This window comes from Trachemys scripta, chromosome 3 (genome assembly GCF_013100865.1).
Source record: "Trachemys scripta elegans isolate TJP31775 chromosome 3, CAS_Tse_1.0, whole genome shotgun sequence".
NCBI classification, from domain to species: Eukaryota; Metazoa; Chordata; order Testudines; family Emydidae; genus Trachemys; species Trachemys scripta.
This window is the reverse complement of record NC_048300.1, coordinates 44,778,923-44,804,388: the sequence shown is the minus strand read 5'-3', so window position 1 is coordinate 44,804,388 and position 25,466 is coordinate 44,778,923. Positions and strand designations below refer to the sequence as shown.

General features: G+C 41.9%; 1 protein-coding gene across 1 annotated transcript in view; it reads left to right on the top strand.

The window, feature by feature from the left end:
- Positions 1-25,466, top strand: part of USH2A (usherin) — a 548,586-nt gene that overhangs the window by 212,220 nt on the left and 310,900 nt on the right. Inside the window, exons 27-29 of the mRNA XM_034764482.1 lie at positions 380-583; positions 685-765; positions 4,280-4,465. Of these exons, the coding sequence (XP_034620373.1) occupies positions 380-583; positions 685-765; positions 4,280-4,465 (471 nt within the window). The remainder of the gene's footprint in view (positions 1-379; positions 584-684; positions 766-4,279; positions 4,466-25,466) is intronic.

Sequence of the window (25,466 nt, the reverse complement as noted above, 5' to 3'; positions counted from 1 at the left end):
ATATGAAAATATGAAATGTGAGGGCTGACCCCAAACTTAAAATCAATATTAGTCACTGATTTTATGTTAATACTTTTGAACATATGAAGAGGCAAAATAAAGTTTGGGGATTTTTTTTCACAGAGAGTGGAATGTTTAATAATAAGTATATACTTTAGTGTGGCAGGAATTCAACACTGGAACATTAGGAGTCCTTACAAGCTTAATATGTAAAAGGTGTGTGTGGGGGGAAATAATCATTTCTCAAACATAAATTGAAAGTTAACATTTACACCCAACTCCTCTTATCGCAGAAAATGTAGCATCGCAAGGAACAAAAATGATTCTTAATTAACAACTGAAGCCCTTTATGTGATACTAATCCCTTACTATTTGCTAGGTTTCGGTGGTTGCATGAAGGATGTTGAATTTACACGAGGTGCTGTCGTTAACTTGGCATCTGTGTCCAGCGGTGCTGTCAGAGTCAATCTGGACGGATGCCTATCAACTGACAGTGCTGTTAACTGCAGGGGAAATGACTCCATCCTAGTCTACCGAGGCAAAGAGCAGAGTGTTTATGAGAGTGGTCTACAGCCATTTACAGGTAACACATTGGGCCCTTAAATGAAATGCTACACTTTTATTTCATTCTGCATTAATGTGTTCTTGAGTTCACTCTTTTTTTTTTTTTTTTTTTTTTTAAAGAATACCTGTATAGAGTGGTTGCCTCAAATGAAGGAGGATCAGTGTCTAGTGTCTGGAGTCATGGTCGGACAAGAGAATCAGGTAAACATAGTTTCTAAATGTATCTGTTTTATGAATTATCTAATGTTAGGCTGTTTGCTGGAGAAAATCCCACTATGAGAATTTTAATTACCATATTTACTCGTTCATAAGCTGAATATTTTTGGTAAAACAGTGACGCATCAAAGAGCGGGGGTCAGCTTATAAACGGGTCTACACCAAAATGTGATGATTTTAAACTCTATGGAATCATTGAATTGAAGATCTAATAAGGGATCGGCAACCTTTGGCACGCGGCCCAGCTAGCACATCCCTTAGCCCGTGCCGCTTCCCACCACTCCCATTTGCCCCCATTGGCCTGGAACCGCGAACTGCGGCCAGTGGGAGCCGCGATTGGCCAAACCTGTGGACGCGGCAGGTAAACAAACTGGCCCGGCCCACCAGGGTGCTTGGCCCGGCCCACCAGGGTGCTTACCCTGGCAGGCCGCGTGACAAAAGTTGCCAATCCCTGATCTAATACACTGTCGTTTTGTTTACCTGGAGCATCTGCCGGCATGGAGCCCCTCAGCTCCCTGTGGCCGCGGTTCACCGTTCCCAGCCAATGGGAACTTCCCGCAGCTCCCATTGGCTGGGAACGGCGAACCGTGGCCACAGGGAGGTAGGGGCTCCATGCCTGCAGACTCTCCAAGTAAACAAAACGTCCCGACCTGCCAGTGGCTTACCCTGACAGTCCGGGAGCCAAAGTTTTCCAAACCCTGAAATAGAGGGTCAGCTTATGAAAGGGTCATATGGTTTTTAGCTATCCATTTGGGGGGGTCAGTTTATAAACGAATGGGCTAATGAACGAGTATATACAGTGAATAGTAAAAATTGCAGAATATTTTAAGGGGAACCAAAAATGTTTGACATTTTGGATTAATAACATACCAATATTTTATTGTAGCTATGAAATGCACAAATAGGCATTTTTCACAATATATTTCAAGGTATTTTCTAATTATAATACACCATATTTATTATGTAAAATGAAAGATATTTAAAAGGTTGTATTGCTTTATCTTAGCATGAACATATATGAATATAAGCTACACACTCAGTTTATGTTGATATATGCAAATCTAAACCTCTAGTCAAATTACACGTCTGCTAGAAAAAAGGCATCTGGTGATGACTGTTAAAGTGCAAGGCCACACAGGACTCACGAAAAACATTGCAAAGCAAAAATATAGTGCATAGTTGGCATTACAGTTCATGATGGGTCACACAGATGTGTGTGTTCACTCAAAAAGATTAACCTCTCAAATTTCATGGAGGAAATTTGGAGGCACTTCCCTTTTTTGTACAGTAGGCTTTTTTATACCCTGTTGAGCTAGCAATTTTCTGAAGATTCCTCACACTGTGAAATATGTGTCCATAGACTGCTATCACTATGAATTAGATCCAAATTGTACTCCAACAATTCAGAGAGTTCTACTGATAGATGATGGTCAAACAGTATTATTGTATGATCTCCCCAATTATACCAAACTCTTCTTTAAAAAAAATACTTATAATATAATTGCATTGCAAAAGATGCTTTAAACATGTTCACCAGAGTAAATATTTGACTTTCAAATACATTGTTTATGCAGCTTAATGTCACCATTTTGTCTTCCCCCCAGAAGAAAGCATATACAGCCATTTTTATATGAATTATCTGACCACAGTAAGTTTTACCATAAATTTATATTTACAATCTGACCACAACACTGAGCAGCTACATGCTCCCAAGAGCTGGAGAATAATTGCACTATTTAATTATTTTTGAGTCAGGTTTGTTGTGTCCCTTATGAAAAGACCATCTGCTATCTTGTACCTTACTTTGCCCTGTGCTATATTTCAGAACTAATAAAAACAATATATTGCTGTAGTATTCTCAGTAACCAGAAGCTATCCTAGAGTATTACATTGTTACTTTCCATAGACACCACAAACATTCAAACATTTTTACACTTAGCATTCCAGGGTCCTTCCCACCTCCAACAAAGGTTGCATTTATTTAATGAGTCTAAACAATAAGGTCACCACAAAGAGGATATTTGATGTAGGGAAAGCAGAGTGATCTTCATCGACAGGCCTTAGGAGTCCACAAGCATTTACAGCAAACTCGCCATCCACCATTCTGCCGTAGTGTTCCTTGGGCCTTTCTTCTGCATCCCTTGCGCGGTCATCTGTGATGAAGTCGTTATTGGCCAGACCTTTATTTGGTATAACAATATCTAATAAATACTTAAAGGTTATGGGAAATGGGATGAATTTTTTATTAGGGATTGTATGTGTACACGAGGTTGCCTTTCAGCTTCTTTTAAACATCTTTATTCTCTTTTTTAAAAATCATCTGAAGTGATTAAAAGCAAAGGCTAATGCAAAAAGCCTTGCACAAGTTCAGTTTTTACTTCTGACAGTCGTATGCAATTATTAATTTATTTTCATATGTGATGGAGTGGTCTGTGCCTTAAGGGTTATGGGGCCTAATGCTCAGCCCGCCCTGTCATGTGGCATTGCCTTTTTAAAACTTTGAAAGGTCCAATTATATATACAAGTTACTCAAGGGATATTGGAAGAGAGGAAGCAATCCTGCGAGTAAGAAGTGTTTGAGAGGAAATCCCATTACTGTTTCTTTAAAGACCTGGGGCCAGGAAGCTGCAAAAAGGAGACCAGAATAAATGCTGCCTGGTCCCTTATAGCAGGGCAGACACAAGGAGATGTTGGCAGGGAAAGACTGGCCTGCTCAGCACCCTTAAGGCACAGGAAAGAAGAGTTTTCTGAAGGGAGGAGCCAGAGACTGCTAGTTGAACTGAAGGTCCCCACCTGTATCTAGTGAGCTCCTGCTTATGCTTATGACTGTCGTTAATACATTAGACCCTCAGAAAGGGGGGTGCTCTTTGATAATTATGTCTGTCTGGTCCCGTTTCTAACCCGGGTAAAGAGAAGTGAGGCAGGGCTCACCTGCGACACTATGCCTGAGTGAAAGAGAGTACCCAGAGATAGTCTGGAGGTCATCACACTGTATTTTCATATGCTTTTAAAATTATTCTTAAATACTTTAATTTAGAAAATGAAACTGGAATTTTGAGAATTTGCTCGCATTTGTGATGTTTAGTGGCTGATGTACCCAAGAGATAAGTGCCAAACCCCTACGTATAACAGTCTAATCCTCTTGCTTCATTCAGTTACATCCTTATATTGCTTGAACTTCTTAGCCGCCTACAATCCACCTCCTTCTTATGAGTGATGTTTAATCACATTTGATACATTAAATGTTTTTGGAAAACCTGAACTAGACAAGAAAGAATGTTATGTAGATGGAGTTTTGATGGTTTTGAAATATAGCTTAAACTGAATGGCTCAAGATGTGCAGTCATATTAAATCAATGCTGAAAAGTTACAACTCTAATAAATTGTATTTATGCTAATGGTTCAGTCTGATTTACTGCAGCCATTAAAAGTGAAGAATAGGGGCAATAGTCTTCTCAGAACTGCCATTTTCTCTATTTTCTATTTTATCCTTCTACAGTCCCAGAAAATGTGCCAACTCCCTCAAGAATTCACAGCATAAATGGTTACAGCATTGAGGTGACTTGGGACAAACCTGCTGGGGTCATAGGTGTAATTGAGAAGTACATTTTGAAAGCATACAATGAGGATGGTCCCAGTGTACCCATCATCAGTGCTGAGTTTACTGACACTACTATGCTCACAGGTAAATGTTGCTAACTACTAGTTTGAAGGGAGATGTAATAAAACAAGATGTATATAACTTATTTTGTCAAGCTGAAAAATGTTAGTTGGGTACTGTGTAGTATATCCATCTTTGTGTGTAAATGGCCTAAATAGTGTGTGTACAAATTTTAATTTACTTCAAGAGCAGTAGAAATAAAATGTAGCCCAAAAGCTTGAAGGTATTTTTACCCAAATCCATTTTTGTCATTTTATTACCATTGAGTATTCTGTCTTTGTTTGGCTGTTTTTAGTAGTTTCTCTTTCTCCCTCTTCTTGCCATTCCAGGTCCCTTACGGGTTGATCCTGCATGGTACTGCAATCCTGCAAACACTTTAAGCATCTGAGTAACCCTGATGACTTCAGGGAGACTACTCGCATGCTTAAAGTTAAGCATGTACTTAAGTGCTTTGGTAGATTGGGCTGGAGCACCTGCACTTTGCAGGGTGAGCCATTACTGGATGAAGGATTTTTTTTTTGCCAGTGGCAGGAATAGTCTTCAGGATTGGGAGTGGGGCAGAAGCAGCTTTATTGGATGGGAATGGTTTTTTTTACAGGCTGGGGCTCTTCTCAGCAGCCTCTAAGAGGGGGGCTGGTTTCGGTGTGGGGAAAAACTCTGGAATCTTTTCTGCTACAAAATGATCACAGGAGACATGGGGACCCTCTCTCCTTGGTGGTATATATTGGAGCTGGCTAGCTGTTTTTCCCTTTGCCAGTAGAATCGCCTCTCTAAGTTGGATGCCTTTCCACTGCATAGTCAGCTCTCTCCCTGGTGTTGTATGTTGAAGACCTGGTCCCTTGTGTGAGCCAAACTCCTCCATTGGCAGCAAAGAGAGTATGCAACAGCTGACCCTCTGAACTATGTAGTCTGTGAAGACTCAGGAGGGCAGTAGTAAAAATCTAATTTTCCGGAGTTTAATGAATGGGATTTGTTTAAAAATTCCCTAAAATGAATTATATAATTCATCACAATTTTAAAAAGGCCATTAACATATTGCCCAAAGCTGAAGGCTTAGTTTGGCACAGCTTTGTATGTTATGGCGCAATCTCAGGAAGTGTCTTCTCATTGGGCAATATACTACTGCTTCTTTCCTCAAACCCAGTTAATATGTGCTTCACGTTTGTGCATAAATAAGTACGTTTTGTGTACTGTATATCTACCATAGAATGTGTCTCTGTATATTTAAGAGACAATGTGCACATATTTTACTTTCTTTGAGTTGAAGTTTCTTGATTACTTGTGGGTGGTGTGGTGACTATAATAGTTATTGTGTTTTATTTATTTGTTTAATTAATTAACCCAATGGCTGAAAATTATCCAAGATGTAAGGCAGTACCAAATATATTAGCAGAAATCAAGGTTCACTCACAAATGATTAATTTAGCCCTTTTTAGATTTTTCAATGAGATGATTTATTCACAATGAATAATTTTGACCAGCATTAAAAATGAATTGATTGATTTGTTGTCCTAATGCTGTTTTAATTTTGTGTCAGATATGAAAGGGTTAACATTGTGCTGAACGGATAAGAGCTATTGATATATTACTAGTGTGATGCAGAAGTGAGAAGGCATGGTTTTATGTTACAGGGGAAATATGCATAGGGACAGTATCGGAACTGCAACTATTTTATTATAAACATATAAGTAATAAATACATACACAGAAGGCTATTAACAGTTTGCCACTTTAGTGTTCAAGTCTTTTGTGCATTATAATAGGTAGCTACTGACTACAGTAAGACATGAGAAAAAAACCATTCAGACAACTTTCACCCATGCACTGCTAATATACTTTTACTTTTGCAAGCCTTAGAATATGAATATAAAACATTACTCTCAAGATTATGCCTGGCCCCTGTGCAGGTTCAGAAGGGGAAAAGTGCAAGGATACTCCGTAAAGGGTCTGAGCTCATAGACATTTTGCATTTACCTGAGCAATGACTGTGCAAGGAAGGCTAGTCCTGTTTATGGTGCTAGGCTAGTCTCTCTGCCTCAGTTTCCCACCTGTAAAATGGAAAAACTACTTCCCTACCTCATGGGGGGTTGTGAGGATCAATACATTAAAGACCATGAGGTGTTCAGATACCAATAAAAGGGACTATGTAAGTACTGCGGACAGTAGAGATGGGTCTTTGACCACTGTCCCCTCCTAACAGGTGGTGAAGTGATTGTGCTTCTCCTGCACACCCATGAGCTCCAGAAAGTATTGTGCTCTAATGAAGCACAGTGCTTCTCAGAGCTCCCATGGATACAGGGCAGTATGCAGAGATCACAACTGAGCCAAGTAACATTCTTTACATCTTTTTAAAAATACCTAATCTTGAAGTTTTCTCCTTCTGGCTGCCTTAGGAGTTTGATTGCAATGCAGTTTGCACAGCTGGGCAGGTCTGCAGGTGGCTGAAAATGTGTTAGGCAGGTGGCCACCTACTAATGTGTGAGTTAATATGGAGGAGATAGGAAGTCTCACAGGGACTAAGATTTTGCTGGCTGTTAACACAAGTGACCTCAGATAGCAGCAAGCCATAAAAGCAGGTTCCACTGTATCATGAATGCACTTGCTGCTTGCATAACAGATTCATTTTATGTGCAAATATTTGTATTGTTTTAAATGACTAAGGACAATTAATGTAAAGGGGCACTATCAAAATAAAACTTCTGAGTTAAAATAAATGTTATGATGGATGGATGGATTGTAAAAACATACAAATTTTCAAATCTCATATTTTTCACTATTTATGTTCTCAGTTTACTGTTTACACTTCACTTATCATGGACACTGAAACTAGGCTTCACCTTTTGTTTCAAATCAGTGCTGCTTTTTGGTTTTCCGGGGTGGTCATAGTGTCTTTCTTTGATATTCATAGGGAAGTTTTTAAATTTTCAAAAAATCCTGTTTTTATTGAAATGATATTGAAAATATTTATTATTGTATCAGTAGTATAGCACCAGATTACAGACATGATACTTAGAAGACAGAAATAAAACAAGCTCTGTACTTATAGGAACTTGCAGTTTAATTAAAATGTTTTTATGTAACTAGTTTTGTAAAAAGTGTTTTGGGGTTTTTTTTTAAACAAAATCCAAATTTGTGGTCTACAAATAGTTTACCGTTTCCCTATAGCTCACTTCTTGTTGATTTGAATGTGTGTGCGCTTTATTAGGATATCAATAGAGAGGAGATAGAGAGTGGTTCATTACCTCACAACAGAAGGCGGTTATAATTGCAGTTATACTGCAGTCTGCTGGAAAACTGGTCTGTCATAAAAATTACAGGACTTACAACAACATTCTTGTTTACTGAAAAACAATGACTAGAGACTGATCAGGATAAGCCTGTTTACAGGATGAGTTGTTTATTTGGAGTTTGGAATCTCTGTTTGAAGAGATATTATAATGCTGCAATATAAGAAGATAAGAAAAAAGTGACTAACGGTTAAGGCCCGATTCAGCATTGCCCTGTGGCCCTCTTTTTGTTACCCTGATAGAGGCAAGGTGGCTATAGAACACATAAGGGGAACCCCACAGGAGTATTTTGGATACAGCAGGAGCCCTGATGGACTCAGGGTTGCGTTAACCAGCCTTGCATCACCTCCATGACAGCCCCCAGCACAAGGGACTTTGAAAGGAGGCCAGGTGTGTGGACTTATGCTTAACTGACTAGTTTAAGCAAAACATAATACCTGAAACAAGCTCCGGGGCTGGAGCACCCACGGGGAAAAATTAGTGGATGTTCTGCACCCACTGGCAGCCAAACCCCTCTCCCCGCCTCACCTCACCTCCGCCTCCTCCACTGAGCACGCCGTGTCCCTGTTTCTCCCCCTATCTCCCAGCGCTTGCCGCCGCAAAACAGCTATTTTGCGGCATAACAAGCTCTGGGAGGCAGGGGGGAGGAGTGGGAACGTGGCAGACTGAGGGGAGGAGGCGGGGCCGGGGCGGGGATTTGGGGAAGGACTCCAATGGGGCAGGGAGGGAGTGGAGTTGGGGCGGGGACTTTGGGGAAGGGGTTGGAATGGGGACGGGGCAGGAGGGGCTGGGGTGGAGTCAGGGCGGGGCCTGTGGGAGAGGCGGGTCGAGCACCCACCAGCACCAGCAGAAGTTGGTGCCTATGTTCAGAGAGCCAACCTGGGATCCTGACAAGAGTTGCATGCGTCAGTTTCCCTATCCTTTTATTCATGTTCTCAATTGTACTCATCATTGCAGCATGTGAGGGCCATGGCATCACCACAGTTGTTCATGATGATGTACGCTGGACACAGGTGCCTTCAAATCCTACTGATTTGACCCTATTAAAACTGAATGTAAAGGTGAGCCATCATGCTGCTACTAGCTCTTTTGGCTGGAAAGGAGAGTATCAGTTTAACCGCAGGCTACCTCAGGGAAGTGTGGAGCACCACCAATAGGTAGAGCTGGGCCCATACCAAAATGCTAGATCCAAATAACCCCTAATATTTGGGGGTGGGGAATTGAACCCAGATTGTAACTCTATGGCTGGCTCTGCAGAACTGAATCAAAGCCCAAGATATGAACATCCTTGAATTTTGAGGAAGTCCAATTCTCAGTTTTGCAATTCCGGAACCCATCTCTGTTTTGAGGTGGTGAACCACACTCCATTCCCTCACTCTACTGCCCCCCAAAGTGTTAATTTTCTTAATAATGTAACTAACTGAATAGTTTGGTTAATCATACACATTAGATGCATTTAAATAAATGTGGTGAAATAGCTTGTGTACAATGGAGAAATGCTCAACATTACAATAATGCATGTTCCTCTGCTCAACAGCTTCAGAAGGTAGGATCAGACCTGTCTGGCTCTTCTTCTGTGAAAGTGCCCAGTTTGTTCTGCCCCATGGCAGCTTCAGCAAGTGGGCCTCTGAGTCACAGAGCAGAGAAGACCCTTTACATTTTCAGACATGACTCAAAATGTCTTTATCTCAAGACTTTCCTTTTAAGGCATTTTTTTCTTGGAAGTTTTCAGGCCTTTCATGGCTAGGGTGACCAGACAGCAAATGTGAAAAATCATCAGGACAGGGGGTGAGGGGTAATAGGAGCCTATATAAGAAAAAGACCCCCAAATTGGGACTGTCCCTATAAAATTGGAACATCTGGTCACCCTATTCATGGGTGTCTGGTTCCACAGCATGTAGCAGGTCATCTTCTGCCCAAGGCCCCAAGATGGCAGGGGAGCCCTCCAAAATGAAAAGGAAATCCAGAAGATGCCACCTTTTCTCAATTTTCTTGCTCTGTTTTCAGTCTTGCTTACAGGAGAAACTTTGCTCCTTCTGCTCCAAGGATGATTTCTCTTCTGCAAATAATCCTGTTAATAGCGCCTTTACTGGTTCTTGCTACAGAGGTGGTACAACAGCTCCCTCAGCTCTGTCCACGATTGCAGCTCTTTCAGCCTCCAGCTGGGGGATTTTCCCTGCACCAACACCACAGAGGAAGACACAGCAGCTCCAGAGGGGAGCAGTAACAGTGCAGTTCCAGTGAGAGGCTCCAGGAAGGCAGAGTTGCGTGTTCTAAGCTTGCCTCTTTCTGACAGGATTTTTCAGCCATTTCCAACAATCTCTACAGCTTTAGCTCTGGTCCAGCCCTGTCTCTACAAGTACCCCTCCAGCTTCTCAGCCTCTGGATCTACATACAGAACCTTCACCGGTGCAGCCTTTTTCCTTTCTAGCACAGATGCAGGCTTGGCTTAGCTGCTTGCACTGTCTGCCTCAATCAATGGCTACAGGATACTCCACATGGGGAACAATACTTGGTTAGTAAAGATAATTTTGTTATTCTTTTATAACTCTAACAAAGGGTAGACTCTACTTCTGAAGCCTTTGTAGTAGTAGTGCTGGACCTTTGGATGACTCTTTCTTGAGTCTCCCTTCCTACCATGTCCTCATTCCCTTCATCTCCTTTCTTTGTGCATGTAGGGATCCTGTCTTCAGTATAGATTGCCACATCTCCAGAAGCTTTTTAAATGTAGACCCCACTCTTATCTTCCTGGGATCTGGACTAGCCTTTGGCATTATCAACCTTCAACATGCTTTCCCTAAAGCCTGGCCCAGGTGTCTGCTCCCCTGAGGAGTCTGGTGCATCTGTTCTCCAACAAGAGAAAATGTCAAGCTAGACACATAATGTAAACCATGTCTCAAGATGAGCATAATCCTACAGACTCAAATTCTCTGCAATACAATCCCAAATTCCCACTCTTGACTCTTCAGAAGCAAAAAGCCCTCGAACTCTAATCTACTATCATCCAAACCGCAAACAGTTTTTCTTTCATCTCAGAAAGGAGAATTCAGATCCATAAACCATTTGAAATAAGGACACACAATAAGACAACTGAACCAAGAGATGGTTACCAAGGATGTCAGCTTATTTGGTTTGGTAACCTACCTATCACTTTATGTTGTTCAGGGTCAACAGTGCCAGGATGAGACAAATCAAAATATAAATTTGCTGGAGCCCTGGGTCACTTGGCTAGCTCTCCTTACCCTAGTTGAAGTAATATGTGATACATCAACACATTTTGGTGATAGACAGTTACATTACTGCTAGGGCCAGTGAGAACAAACATGGGACCACAAAGTGTTTACAAGAGCACAAAAGGTCATGATGATGCTAATAAAAGGGGCAGAATAAAATCTGGCATCAGTTCAGGCGGTAAGCTCTTTATAGAGGCAGATTGGTTGGCATCCAGCAGGCAATCACTGGATCTGCAGAATGGAGTCTCCTCCAGTCTGCATTCCACAACCTGCCCCAGAAATTCAGAATATGAATATAGGACCTTTTTCAAAGGAGACACAGTTGAAATCCTGGTCTGCTGGATTTCTGGATTTATCTCCCTTTCCTCTCCTGTGCCCAGAACACCGAGGCAAGTAAGAGAAAGAAAAACTCATTCTAATGACTCTCTTTTGGCCTTGGACCATCCTGGTTTTGGATCAACTGGAATGATCCCATTGCCTTTTCATATCCCCAGGTGGATGAATCTATTATCTCAATGGTCCCTGCTACATCCAGCTGCAAGATGTTTCTGCAGCCCAGCATCTCCCACAATTCTGCTATACATTGCTGCTGTCCCCTCTCTGCAGCTACCAGAAGAGGTTCAAAGCTGCAGAGCAGCTTGTACTGGCCATGCTTCCTCCTCCTGCTTGCCACCAGATCTTCTGCCTCTCTGGCAGCAAACAGTGGTAGTTCACACTGCTCCCATCCCTTTTCTTTCAACGTCATTGTTCTGGCAGTTTTTCAGGTAGTTTCAATGTTTTGTTTTGCTTCAAGCCTCCTCTTCTCCTGGTCTAGGGTCTGAGCAGAACAGTTGTCATAGTCACCTGGAGCCTCCACTGCAGCGCCTCCCCGTTGGTCTGCCCTGCCCCTTCTCAGGCATGGCAGAGTGGTCACACAAGGACTGGGCAAAATCAAAGAAGACCTCTATATGTGAAGCAGTTTTCTCATGCTCAGCAGAAGGCAGATTATGCTTAGTTTGCTCCCAGCCAGCCAACCCTAACTCTGCCAGGGTACAGGGCTCTGATTTGGACAGGCATGTTGAGTCCCCCTAGGATGGTGAACACTCGGAGAGATAATTCTATAGCGGTCTCTATCCTCTGTGTAAAGCAAGCTGCAAGAAATCCCATTCTAGCCAGGCCTGGGAAGCCACTCCTATGAAGAGCACAAAACAGTCAAAAATCCAGAAAGAGGAAGTAAGAAAAGAAAAGTACCAAACCCCCCCCCCAAAAAAAACGGAAAGATTTTTTGTCCTCTGACTCCAACTCCTTCATCTCTAACAAGGAAGGAGAGCTCTCAGTCTCTGAATATGAAAAGAATTCTGGGAAAATTCAGCAAAAATGTTTTACCCACATAAAGTGTGAAACCTGGTGCAAAAAGGTTGTGTCCATGATTCAGATCCAGCCTGAGCAGGTTCCTGAGTGACAAGTTTCAAAGTAAATATCTCCCCTCAAAATCCTCTCCTCAGAATGCAATTCCCATGCACTGCTCCTTTGAGGATGTGGTTAGAGAGGAGTGGGGAAAATCAGACAAGAGTAAGCACATTAATAGACATGACCTTGGACTTTAAAAGCTACCAGGGCCAAAATATTTTATTACTGTACTGAGATCCCAAAGGGGGATGCCCCAGTAGCATCCTTAGCAAGAGCTATGGTTATTCCAGTTGAAAGGGAGTTCTTTCCCAAGAACCCCACAGATAGGAAAGTGAAGATCACTCTTAGAAGGACTTTGGAGGCATCCTTGGCCACTCTGAGACTCTCTCACACCTATATGCTTTTGCGAGAGCTTCCCTGACTTGGTTGGAAGACGTCAGGACCTTGAAGCACAGGGATCACGCTGACTTTAGCGCCACTCTCAGGAAAATTTCCCAGGCAATAGCATTTGAGGCTGACACCTGAAGGGATGCAATGAGGTTTTTGGCCAGGGCCATGGCATCCAGCTCCGTGGGCAGGAGTCAAATATGGCTCTGTCCCTGGAATGTAGACATTCAGGCATGGCAAGTCCTGTGGCCTTCAGGTTCACAGGATTTCTCCTCTTTGGAGAAATAATAAATAAGATTGTAGCAGAAAATCCTGCTAAATCTAAGCAGTCCCTCCCTTCTCCAACAAGTGCTTTCAGGAAGGAGTACAAACAGGCCTTCAGGCACTCCCTTTGTCCCTCTTCCTCGCAGAAGTACCAGAGGAAAAATAGCAGATATTCCAAGATAAAGCACCTGAAGCCAGAGCTCAAGGATAAAGCCCAGAGGTGGTCCTGCAGCCCACAAGAGCCCGTCCTGAAAATGAGCAGATATGCCTTCACCCAGAACTGAATCTCAGACACAGAATTTCCCACTTCTTGGAAGAATGGTTTATATTGACCACAGACAAATAGGTGAGAAAAATAGTAAATCAGAAATACTCCCATGAGCTATGGGCTCCACCACATCCTTTCTTCATCCAGTCGCCCATCTCCACTGATCTCATCAAGCACAAATCGATCCAGAAAAAAAATCTCCAGTCCTCTGTACAGAGGAGTGATAGAAGGAATTCCCTCAGATGAAAAGTTCTCAGAGTTCTATTCTGTCGTCTTCATCATTTGGATGGGCACAGGGAGAGTCAGAGTCATTCTAGATCTCAAAAGTCTCAACAAATGAATGAAGAAAACAAACTTCTGGATGGAGACCCTAGTTTCTACGGTGTCGTTCCTGTGGAAAAGGAGGGAGGAGGGTCTCCTAACCTCAGTGGAGCTGGTGGATGCATATCTCCACATCCACATCCATTTGTGCCACTGCAGCCTTCTGAAATTGGCTTGTGACACAGAGCACTACCTGGAATGAACCCTCCCATTAGGTATCGTTTTGGCCCCCAGGATCTTTACGAAGATGCTGGCAGTGGTCATAGGCAGACTCTTGTGGCAGGGGACTTACTTATACCCTTTTCTGGTTGACATTCTTCTAATCAGACCTCTGAACCAGCCTGTGGTGCACACCATCACAATGCAAACTGTGGACCTCTTGCAAACCCACAGCTTTATGATAAACCTCAAGAAAAGTTCCTTGATCTCATTGATAACCCATCTGAGAGTGGACATAGACACCTTGGTGGCAAATATCTACCCATCACACAACAGGTTCCAAAAGGGTCAGGATGTTATCCCCATCCTGCACAAGTGCACCAAACAATTATAGCTCAGTGCCTTCAGCTATTGGGTCTCCTGGTGTTATGTATAGGTATCGCCCAATGGTCAGGATCCCACGTAAGGCATCTTCAAGCCTTCTTTCTTAAAGTATGGGACTACCCCGCGGAGTGCATGAAAGATCAGGTGGTGATCTTGAACCAGAAACTTGGCTCTCTCTAGCAAGGTGGACAATCCCTGGGAAGGGACTTCCCATATGTCTTCCAGAGCTTCTGGTTCTCACAACCAATGCCAGCTTGCTAGGTTGGGGAACACAGTTGGGACCCAGGATGGTGCAGGGTACCTGAAGTGCCAAGTAGAGGAAACACACCATCAATCTCCTGGAGCTCAGAGTCATCAAGTTGGCTCTCAGGAGATTTCAGAGCTACCTACAGGGCAATCAAATCCTGATCCAGTCAGACAATACAACCAGGGTTGCATACATAACCAAGTGTATGAATACAGAATGGGGGATAACTGGCTTGGCAGCAGCACTGCTGAGAAAGATCTGGGAGTTGTGGTGGATCACAATCTCAACATGAGTCAGCAATTCAGTACTGTTGCAAAAAAAGCAAATGCAGTTTTAGGTTGCATTAACAGAAGCATAGCATGCAAGTCATGGAAGGTGAAAATACCACTCCATTTTGTGCTGGTTAGGTCTCAGCTGGAGTACTGTGTCCAATTTTGGTTACCAGTGTATAGAAAGGATGTAGAGAAACTGGAAAGGATCCAAAGGTGAGTGACAAAGATGACCAAAGGGATGGAATGCAAGCCATCTGAGCAAAGGCTAAAGGAACTGAATATGTTTAGTTTGGAAAAGAGGAGATTAAGGGGGGGGACAGGCTAGCAGTCTTCAGATACTTGAAAGGCTGCCATAAAAAAGATGGAGAAAAGTTTTTCTCTCTTGCCACAGAGGGCAGGACAAGTGGCAATGGGTTCAAACTACAGCATAGCAGATTTAGATTACAACTCAGGAAAAACTTTGTAACTGTAAGAACAGTAGGACAATGGAACAGACTGCCTCAGGAGGTTGTGGAAACGACTTCACTGGAGGCTTTCAAAAGGAGTCTGGACAGCCATCTGTCTTGTATGGTTTAGACACATCAAATCCTGCATCCTGGCAGGGGGTTAGACTAGATGACCCTTGTGATCCCTTCTAACACTATGATTCTGTGATAAACATCCAAGAATGAAAAAATTAGTATAGCTCTGCATGCAGAATTGATGGATATAATGGAATGGGCAGAAAAGACCCTATCTTCCCTAAAGTGATACACATAAAAAGAGAGCTGAATCAGAAAGTAGACTGGCTCAGCAGACACATAGTCAACAAATCAGAAAGGTACCTGAATGAGCAAGTTTTCAATCTGAACTCAAAGATGTTGTTTCCCCTCAGTTGATCTATTTGTAAGTTGCAAAAACATCAAAGAGCTGAAATACTTCACACAGGAAATAGATCCCAAGTCCCTGGGAACAGACGCCCTTTTGCACAAGTGGCCACAAGGTCTGCTATATGCAGTCCCACCCTTCCCTCTTATAGGGCAAGTGATCCAAAAATTAAGCAGGAACAAGCAAAGGAGATTGTGATAACTCCACTCTCTGACCTGATAAAGCTGAAACTGGAATCACCATTACAGTTGCTACCCAGATCAGACATTCCCTTCCAAGGCTCTCTTCAAGGGAAGTGTTACCAGCACTAGCCCTATCTTCCAAAGTGATCAGGACTTTGCTCATATCCAGGTAAATCTCCACAATAAAATCCTATTCCTTCAGCTGGAGCAAGTTCAGCTTTTGGTGTCAGGAGCACAATGCTAACTGGAATTCCAGCTATCCTGGACTTTCTCCAAAAAGGTGTGAATAAAGGTCTTCAGCCCCGCCCAGCCCAATCTTCCCTAAATGAGACCTACCACTGGTATTGAAGGCCTAACCACTCACCCTTAAGAGATTCTAACTTCTATATCATTGTTTTATCCCTCCATCAGAACTAATTTTCTGGTCACCATCACATCTACTAGCCACGATTCAGAGCTGAATGTTCTGTATGTGCTGTGATGACAAGGTGGTACTAAGAACTCTGGAGTTGTTTCTTCCCAAGGCAAACTGACCTTTCTGCACCTCACAGGAGATTATCTTTCCGTCCTTCTGCCCAAAGCCACAGCACCTGTCTGAGAAGCTGTGGCACACTTGTGATGTCAGAAGAGCACCGAAAAGCTACCTCAAATGCACACAGTCCGCAAGGAGGTCAGGCACCCTGTTTTTCTCCTTTCCTCTGCACTGTCAAGGGCTCAGAGTCTCAAGGCTCTCTCTTTTTCGACTGCTCAGATTATGCCATGTTGAGGCTCACAAAGTGTCAGGCACTCCCGTTCCAGAAGGAATCAGGGCCTCCTCCACGACATCAAATTGCGCACCTCATGGGTCAAACAAGCATGTGCCTCCACTGCAGAGATGTGCAGAGTAGCCACGTAGTCGTTAGTTAACAACTTTATCAAACGTTACAAAGTGGACTTTCTGTTTTCCACAGAAGGCAGGAAGATGCTCGGGGCAGTGGTCCAGTAGTGGCATTGCCTTTTGGACAGTTTTCAAGGGAATGTCTATCATTCTTTCTGTTTACCTTTTCTTGTTCCTCCCTACTTGTATTCACTGCTTGCTACTTCCTGTGCATAGCAGAATTGTAAGAGGCACTGGGCTACAGAATGGAAAATTTCTTACCCAATAATTTCCTTTCATTTAGCAGTGTCTCCCTCGATTCTACCCACCCTGGATGGCTTTCTGCCAAGGAGGGGAGGCAGCATTTTATTTGGCCTATCTGCCATTCAGAGAATTGGCTTAGTGTACATAATCAATGAGTTGGACATTGATGTTACGTTAATAAATAATTTCCTTGATGAGTTTTTCACACAGCTATGGAATGACTTATCTGGTGGCAAGTGGGAGAAGGGAGTATGACCAATGTGAGTCATGCTGGAGCTTTCAAAAGCCTCTGGAAGCTGCAGAGAAAGGACAGCAGCCCATGCATAGCAGAATTGTAGGAGATGTTTCTAGCAGAAAGGAAATGATCAGGTAAGAAAGTTTCCATTCCTGTGCCCCAGCAGGAAAGGCTATTTTCAGAAATTTAGTGAAACCCTCCCCTCTCTAAAACAGTTCACTAAGTTAGAGTATACTACGGTTTGGAATAGATTCAGTTCAGCCACATCTCACAGATCCTTGATTATTCACAGGGTGAGTTATCTCTCAGCCTTGAGGCAAATACTTCTCAAATGTGCCTCCACAATTCCATCCATTATAGGATTATTCCAGCAAGGTTTCTTCACCTGTCACCTTTATTAATTAATTGATGCTCAAAAAAATCCATCAAAACAACTCACCTCCCAAATGAAGAAACAAAAACACCTTAGGGTAGCATTGTGGAAACTCAGCTTGGTGCTAAATGTCTTTACCAAGCCTCTCTTTGAGCTCCTGTTGACCACTTAATGTTTAAATTGGAATCCTCATTTGCGCTATGCAGGGCTGCAACTTCCATTCCTTGAGGGGGTTATTTAGGGATCTGGGGCAAAAATCTGTCTGGGGATTGGTTCTGCTTTGAGCAGGGAGTTGGACTAGATGACCTCCTGAGGTCCCTTCCAACTGATATTCTATGATTCTATGATTTTGACAAAGTGGTCCATCATCCGGACAGGAAATGATCTCTCCCTTTCACTAGGCACATCTTGTCCTTCCAATATTCTGCCCTAAGCCATTATACCAGAGAGAAAAGCAATGTTGTATTTTGGAACTAGTCTCATCAGGATAAATCCATTCAGGAGATCTACAGCACATTTATTAGTTTTACCTGTTACTGTTACTGGCTGTCAAGAAAAACAGAAGCTTTAATTATTAAATGGCAAAAATACTATATCAGATAAGCTTAACGCAATTAGGGTGTGGTTTTTTTTTTTTTTTTTTTTTTTTTTTTTTTGGTAACATAGCTGTTACACTGAGGTTTCACTGCTGCAAAAATCCAAGTGCTCCAAAAACCCTAATGTTGGAATTGTGACCTGGGTTTTGATGGAAAAAGAGAAATTTGTTGTCTAATGATTTTTCTTTTCCAACTATCCATGATCGCCATTCCATCCCTCCCTTCACATGCATTTGTAATTACTTTAGACCTTTATGTCTTTTGTGCTCTGTATATGGATATCTCAGAAAAAGTTAGTCGAATGGTTCAATATAGTTAATCAAAGTCCTTAGAATGCATTTCAGCTTTGGAAGTAATCTAATGTGGGCTGTTCCCAGAAGGGGACACTAAGGCCTTGGCTACACTTACCAGCTAGTTCGACGGCTGGAAATCGAAGTTCTGGGTTCGACTTATCGCGTCTAGTCTGGACGCGATAAGTCGAACCCGGAAGTGCTTGCCGTCGACTGCGGTACTCCAGCTCGGCGAGAGGAGTACCGCGGAGTCGACGGGGGAGCCTGCCTGCCGCGTGTGGACCAAGGTAAGTTCGAACTAAGGTACTTCGACTTCAGCTACGTTATTCACGTAGCTGAAGTTGCGTACCTTAGTTCGAATTGGGGGGGGTAGTGTAGACCAAGCCTAAGCCTCCTTGCTGTGACCAATAGGTCTCCTGGAGCTTCAGAGCAAAGCAAAACCCATAGTTGGAATGGTAAGCCTGGGTATTTGGATAAGAACCATCGGGTAAGACACTTTTCTCTGTCTAATGCAGTACATTTAAAAGAGAGAAGGAACCTGTAAATCTTTGAGAGTTCTGCACCTTGTAGATTACTCTTCAGTATACCACAGGGAAGTTTGGTTTCCCAGAGAACAGGTTCCAGGTCTTTTGTTCATTTGAATTTTGCTACTACTGCAAATGATGTTTCAAGCATCAGTAAATCAGAAATGTAGTCAGACAAGCGGAAAAAGTGCTTTCCCTTAGTATGTGTTGTCATATTCTCAGGTACCCAAGTCTGTTACAACTCTAAAACGATCACACAAATGTTAGGCCAATGTCTGACCATCAGTATTGTCACACAATACCACAAGTTAATTTTACCGATACTATTTTACATGTGTCTCAAAGACCCGTTTAAAGACATTAATTTAATTAGTCTCAAAATACCTCCTCATAGTAGTTAAACACAATATTGTTCCCACTTTGTAGATGGGTGAATTTGAGGCCCAGATTAATGAATTGATTTGCTTATCGTCACACAGTGAGTCAATGGCATAGATCAAAAATAGAACTTAGATGTTCTGATTCCCTGCTCTAAACAGTAGACAAGATTGCTTCTGCTACCTGTTAGGTCTCAGAATGCTAGCATTTTCAATGCGTTTTACACAGGTGTAAATAACTACACAAAATGCGAATCAGGAGAGGCCCAGCGTGTTTAACCTATTTCTTTAATAATTATAAAAATGTATTTTCAGATTCTAAGTTATGCAAATCATTAATCATAGAACTTAGTTTTAAATTAGTACTTTCCAGAGCAGATTTTTTTCTGAAGTTGTTACTCTATCAGTTGATTGATGATATTTAAATACAAGTGTGTGTGTGTGTGTGTGTGTGTGTGTGTGTGTGTGCGTGTATATGTATGTATATATACACACACATTCTGAAATCAACTCTTTCTTTATTCTTGCTATTTGGAAATCTTTGGTCTGAACCATTTGCCCATGGCATAAATAATATAAACTTTGCCCATAGCAAAAAGAATAAAAATATGAATGATGCTATGTACTGCATCTGACTTGAAATAAGATAGAAGGAAATCACACAGCTTATATCATTATCATGATAAAATCCTGGTTATGGATATGTGTATGGCCCTCACAATTAGAGCAAATGAATATTTGATTTTTCAGTTTGCTGGTAGTTTTGAAAAAATCTAAAAAAAATTGAGCTCAGATTGAACCCAAACCAAGAATTGCAAATATATATATTGCAAAATCAAAAAAGTTGACAAAAAATTCATTTTGAACAAAACGTTTCATTTTTTCCCCCCAGGCCTTTTTGAACTCAAAAGCAAAGGAAATGATTCATAGAACAGCAGGGTGGGCGGAGGTGGTGCATTTTTTTTAAACAAATAGTTTACTCACAAACAAATGTCTACCCCTAATTATTCATGAATTTGACATGAATTTGCTAAATAGTTTTGGCTCAATTTATTTTGGGATTTAAGTGCCATTCACAAAATGGCTGAACGGGGACTTGTCAGTGGTGGTTTCTTTTAACCTGTAGCCCAGTGGTTAGGGCACTCATCTGAGACCCTGTGTTCATCCCCCTCTCTGCCCAATGTGGAGAAAGGATTTGAACTTGGGTCTCCCATGTTGGAGGAAAGTGCCCTACCAACTGGGCTTTGAGGAATTTCGGTGCAAATTTTTCCCTTGAAGCCGTTCTACTTTGTATCCATAGTTAGTCATTAGAGTATTGACTAAATACAATCTTTTTTTTTTTTTTTTAAATGGTTTGTTTTATAACTTTTTTTCTTTTATAAATGTTTCATAACCACTGGAGTGGGGAGAGGGAGATGAACAGTGTTGTTTTAGTCTTTTATAAGTGATTTAAATGCTTTAAAATGGGACACCATAAATTAGTACTGCAAGGGAAAAACAATGTGAAATTGTCACAGAAAAACTAAAGGAATTACCAATTCAACTCCCATTCATTGTATGGCTAAATCCTTCAGTTATCTTTGAAAACCTCATGTAGCACAAAAAATAAAGGTAAAACACATCAAATGAGTATGACATAAACATAATATTCTAAATACATCTTTCAAAATTGTGCTAAAGCAACCTTATAAAATTCTACTCGCACACTAGCCTGGGATGAGTACATTTTGGGCTAGTAGGGAAAGTATCATTATTGTTTATATTATCAGAACAGAAAGGGCAAATAGATTTTGTGCCTGGGTTGGTGATTATTTTCTGACTGTTTTGTAAAGCTCCTTTACAGAATTTAGATTTAAAACTCAGGCCTTCATCAGATCATTTAACCAGTCCATTATTGTGAATAAAATATACATCAATATTCATAAAAGCCTGGATTCCCATCTCTGAAGACCTGTGCCTGCTTAGAGAAACACCTTTCTGGAATGCATGGCAACAGTCTGGAGCAGCTGCTTTGACAAAGTCTCTTCATTTAAAAGGTAGCAGCACTAAGGTGCTGTAATTCTACTGAATTTATTTTCTAATTTTGCTGAACGGAGCACTGGCCCATATGCCTCAGTGGCAACGTAGATCCATCCTCCATTTGGAATTATGCACCCATTTCACAGCATCTGCCAAAGTAAGAGAATAGGGTCTCAGCCAATCTGACCTGGGGGAAAATTCCTTCCCAACCCCAAATACGGTGATCTGTTAGACCCTGAACATGTGGGCAAGACCCACCAGGCAGATACCCGGGAAAGAATTCTCTGTAGTAACTCAGAGCCCTCTCCACCTAGTGTCCCGTCTCCAGCAGTTGGGGATTTTTGCTACTGGCAATCACTGCTGGGCCACATGCCATTTTAGGAAGTCCCATCATACCATCCCCTCCATAAATTTATCAAGCTCAGTCTTGAAGCTGGTTAAGTTTTTTTACCCCACTGCTACCCTTGGAAGGCTATTCCAGAACTTCACTCCTCTGATGGTTAGAAACCTTCATCTAATTTTGAGCCTAAACTTGTTGATGGCTAGTTTATAGGCATTTGTTCTTGTGTCTACATTGGCTCTTAACTTAAACTCCTCTCTCTCTCTGGTATTTTCCCTCTGATGTATTTATAGGGAGCAATCATATCTCCCCCCACACACCCAGCCTTCTTTTGGTTAGGCTAAACAAGCCAAGCTCTTTGAGTCTCCTCTCATAAGGTAGGTTTTCCATTCCTCGGATCATCCTAGTTGCCCTTCTCTGCACCTGTTCCAGTTTGAATTCATCTTTCTTAAATATGGGAGACCGGAATTGCATACAGTATTCCAGATGAGGTCTCACCAGTGCCTTTTATAATGGTACTAACACTTCCTTGTCTCTATTGCAAATACACCTCTAACCCTATATAACATGACCCGATATAACACGAATTTGGATATAAAGCGGTAAAGCAGCGCTCCGGGGGGGCGGGGCTGCGCACTCCAGTGGATCAAAGCAAGTTCGATATAACGCGGTTTCACCTATAATGCAGTAAGATTTTTTTGGCTCATGAGGACAGCGGTGTACCTCGCCTGATGCATCCTAGTACTGCATTAGCCTTTTTCATGGCCACATTGCATTGACGGCTCATAGTCATCCTGTGATCAACCAATGTCCCCAGGTCTTTCAACTCTTATGTTGCTTCCAACTGATAAAGTCCCCAGCTTATAGCAAAAATTCTTCTTAATCCCTAAATACATTACCTTGCACTTTGCACTATTAAATTTCATTCCATTTCTATTACTCTAATTTACAAGGTCATCCAGATCTTCTTGTATGATATTCCGGTCCTCCTATGTAGTGGCTATACCTCCCAACTTCATGTCACCACAAATTTGATTAGCACATTGTCACTTTTTGTGCAAGGTCAATAATAAAAATGTTAAATAAGTTTGGTCCCAAAACCGATCCTTGAGGAACTCCACTAGTAACCTCCCTCCAGGCTGACAGTTCGCCTTTCAGTATGGCCTGTTGTTGTCACCCCTTTAATCATCTTTCAGTTCTCATATATCCCCATCTTCTCCAATTTAACTAATAATTTCCCATGTGGAACTGTATCAAATGCCTTACTGAAATCCAGGCAGATTAGATCTAATGCATTTCCTTTGTCTAAAAAATCAGTTATCTTCTCAAAGAAGGAGATCGGGTTGGTCTTGCACAATCTACCTTTTGTAAACCATGTTGTATTTTATCCCAATTACCATTCGCCTCTGTCCTTAACTATTTCTCTTTCAAAATTTGTTTGACCTTGCATACAATTAAGGTCAAACTAACAGGCCTGTAGTTTCCTGGATCACTTTTTTCCCCTTTCTTAAAAATAAGAACTATCATAGGTACCAATCCATGGGCACTCTGGGGCTGGAGCACCCATGGGAAAAAAATAATGGGTGCTCAGCACCCACCGGCGACCCCACCAATCAGCTCTTCCTCCTCCCCCCAGCACCTTCCACCCACCAGTGGGCCCTGCCATTAAGCTCCTCCTCCTCCTCCTCACAGTTCCTCCCACCCATCGTGATCAGCTGTTCAGTGGTGGGCAGGAGGCACTGTGGGGAGGAGACAGGGCATGCTCAGGGGAGGGGGCAGAACAGGGTGGAAGAGGTGGTGTGGGGGCAGAGTGGGGACAGGAAGAGGCTGGTGGGGCGGAAAAGGGGTGGAGTGGGGGCAGGGCCTGGGGCAAGGCGGGGCTCAAGCCTCCCTCCCCCTCCCCAGAAAATGACAAAGTTGGTGCCTGTGGGAACTATATTAGCAATTCTCCAATCATAGGGTATGACCCCTGAGTTTACAGATTCATTAAAATCTTTTCTATTGGGCTTATGATTTCATGTGCCAGTCCCTTTAATATTCTTGGATGGACCTTATCTGATTTGAGTAAGTCCCATTAAGCTGTTTGAGTTTGACTTACAACTTGGACGTGGTAATTTCTACCTGCATATACTCATTCCCATTAGCCACCCTGCCTCTACCTCTAAGCTATTCATCAGCCTTATTAAAAACTGAGGCAAAGTATATGTTTAGGTGTCGGGTCATGCCTAGATTATCTTTAATCTCCACCCCATCCTCAGTGGCTAGCAGTCCCACTTCTTCTTCTTCTTCTTTTTTTATGTAGCTATAGAAACTCTTACTGTTGGTTTTAATTCCCTTTGCAACATCCAGCTCTGCTTGGCTTTTGGCAGTTCTCATTTTATCCCTACACTTTCTGACTTGCAAGAGCTAGCTTTCCTTGCTGAACCCCCCCATCTTCCATTCCTTGCAGGCTTTCTGCTTTTCCTTAATCACCTCTTTGAGATGCTTGCTCATCCAGTTTAGTCTGCAAACCTTCCTTACGATTTTTTCCCTTTGTTTGGGATGCAGGCTTCAAATAGCTTCTGCAGCTTCGACTTCAAGTAATTCCAGGCCTCCTCCACATTCACATCCTTGAGTTCTTCGGTCCAGTCCACTTCCCTAACTAATCCCCTTAATTTATTAAAGTTAGCTCTTTTGAAATCAAGAACTCTTGTTGCAGATCTATTTTTAAACTGAATTAACTTAGGATCACTTGAACCAAAGCTGTTCTCTACAACCAGTTCTTCTATGAGGTCCTCACTACTCACCAATACCAAATCTAAAATGACATCGTCTCTTATTGGTTCAGCAACTATCTGCTGAAGAAATCTGTCAGCTACTACATCCAGGAAAATCTGGGCCCTACTGGACTTAGTAACACTTGTCCTCCAATCTATATTTGGGAAATTAAAGTCTCCCATAATCGCACAATTTCCAGTTGTATTTAGTTAATTAAAAACATTAAAGAGGTCTCTATCCATAACCAAATCGTATCCTGGTGGTCTGTAAGACACCTCAAGCACTATATCCTTTAGTAGCTTTCTTCCCCAAAGTGATTTTGGCCCAAACAGACTCTATCTTATCCATTCTATCATTTCTAATTTCTTTACAGTATATCTTAGCATTAATATACAAGTCTACTCAACCACCTTTGTCCTTTTTTCTTTCTTTCTTTCTTTCTTGAACAGCCCATACCTTTCAATACTGTACTCCAATCATGGCTACTATTCCACCATGTTTCTGTTATCCCTATAATATCTGGTTTCACTTCCTGCACCAGTAATTCTAGTTCTTCCAGTTTGTTACTGAGGCTCCTTGTATCGGTGTACAAATATCTTAACTGTTGCTGTTTGGGTTTGCCCCACATTCCACGCCCGATTGGGTACAGTCATTCTAATGCAGTGTTGCCCAATTTTCATCTTACCAGACCTCCATTTTACCATAAATGTATTGTGGACCCTTTTCTGCTGTTCATTTCCATACATGTTTCCCCCATTTCAGATAATGTGAGGATAAACCTCATGTTTTTTCTTCCTAAACTGTTACTAAATCCCAGCTTTAAATACTACAAATAATTTAAAAAACATTTAAATAAAAGTATAGAAAATTAAATACTAGTTTTGCATACCAAGAGTCTTAATGTTCTAGGTGTGGGTTTACAGATCTGTTACATTGTTAACTTTACATCCATATTTAACAAATGACATTATTCAGTTTCATGGGGTCACTGCGTCAAAATGTCTGTGTTAGGACTTTAATTTATTTCCTGAGGTTCCTTTTAGTGGGCAGAAAGAGTGGTGCATTGGATTGATTTACTGTCTCTAATCCACCATGTGGAATTTAAGGCTTGGAACTTATTCTGTGATTTAAATTT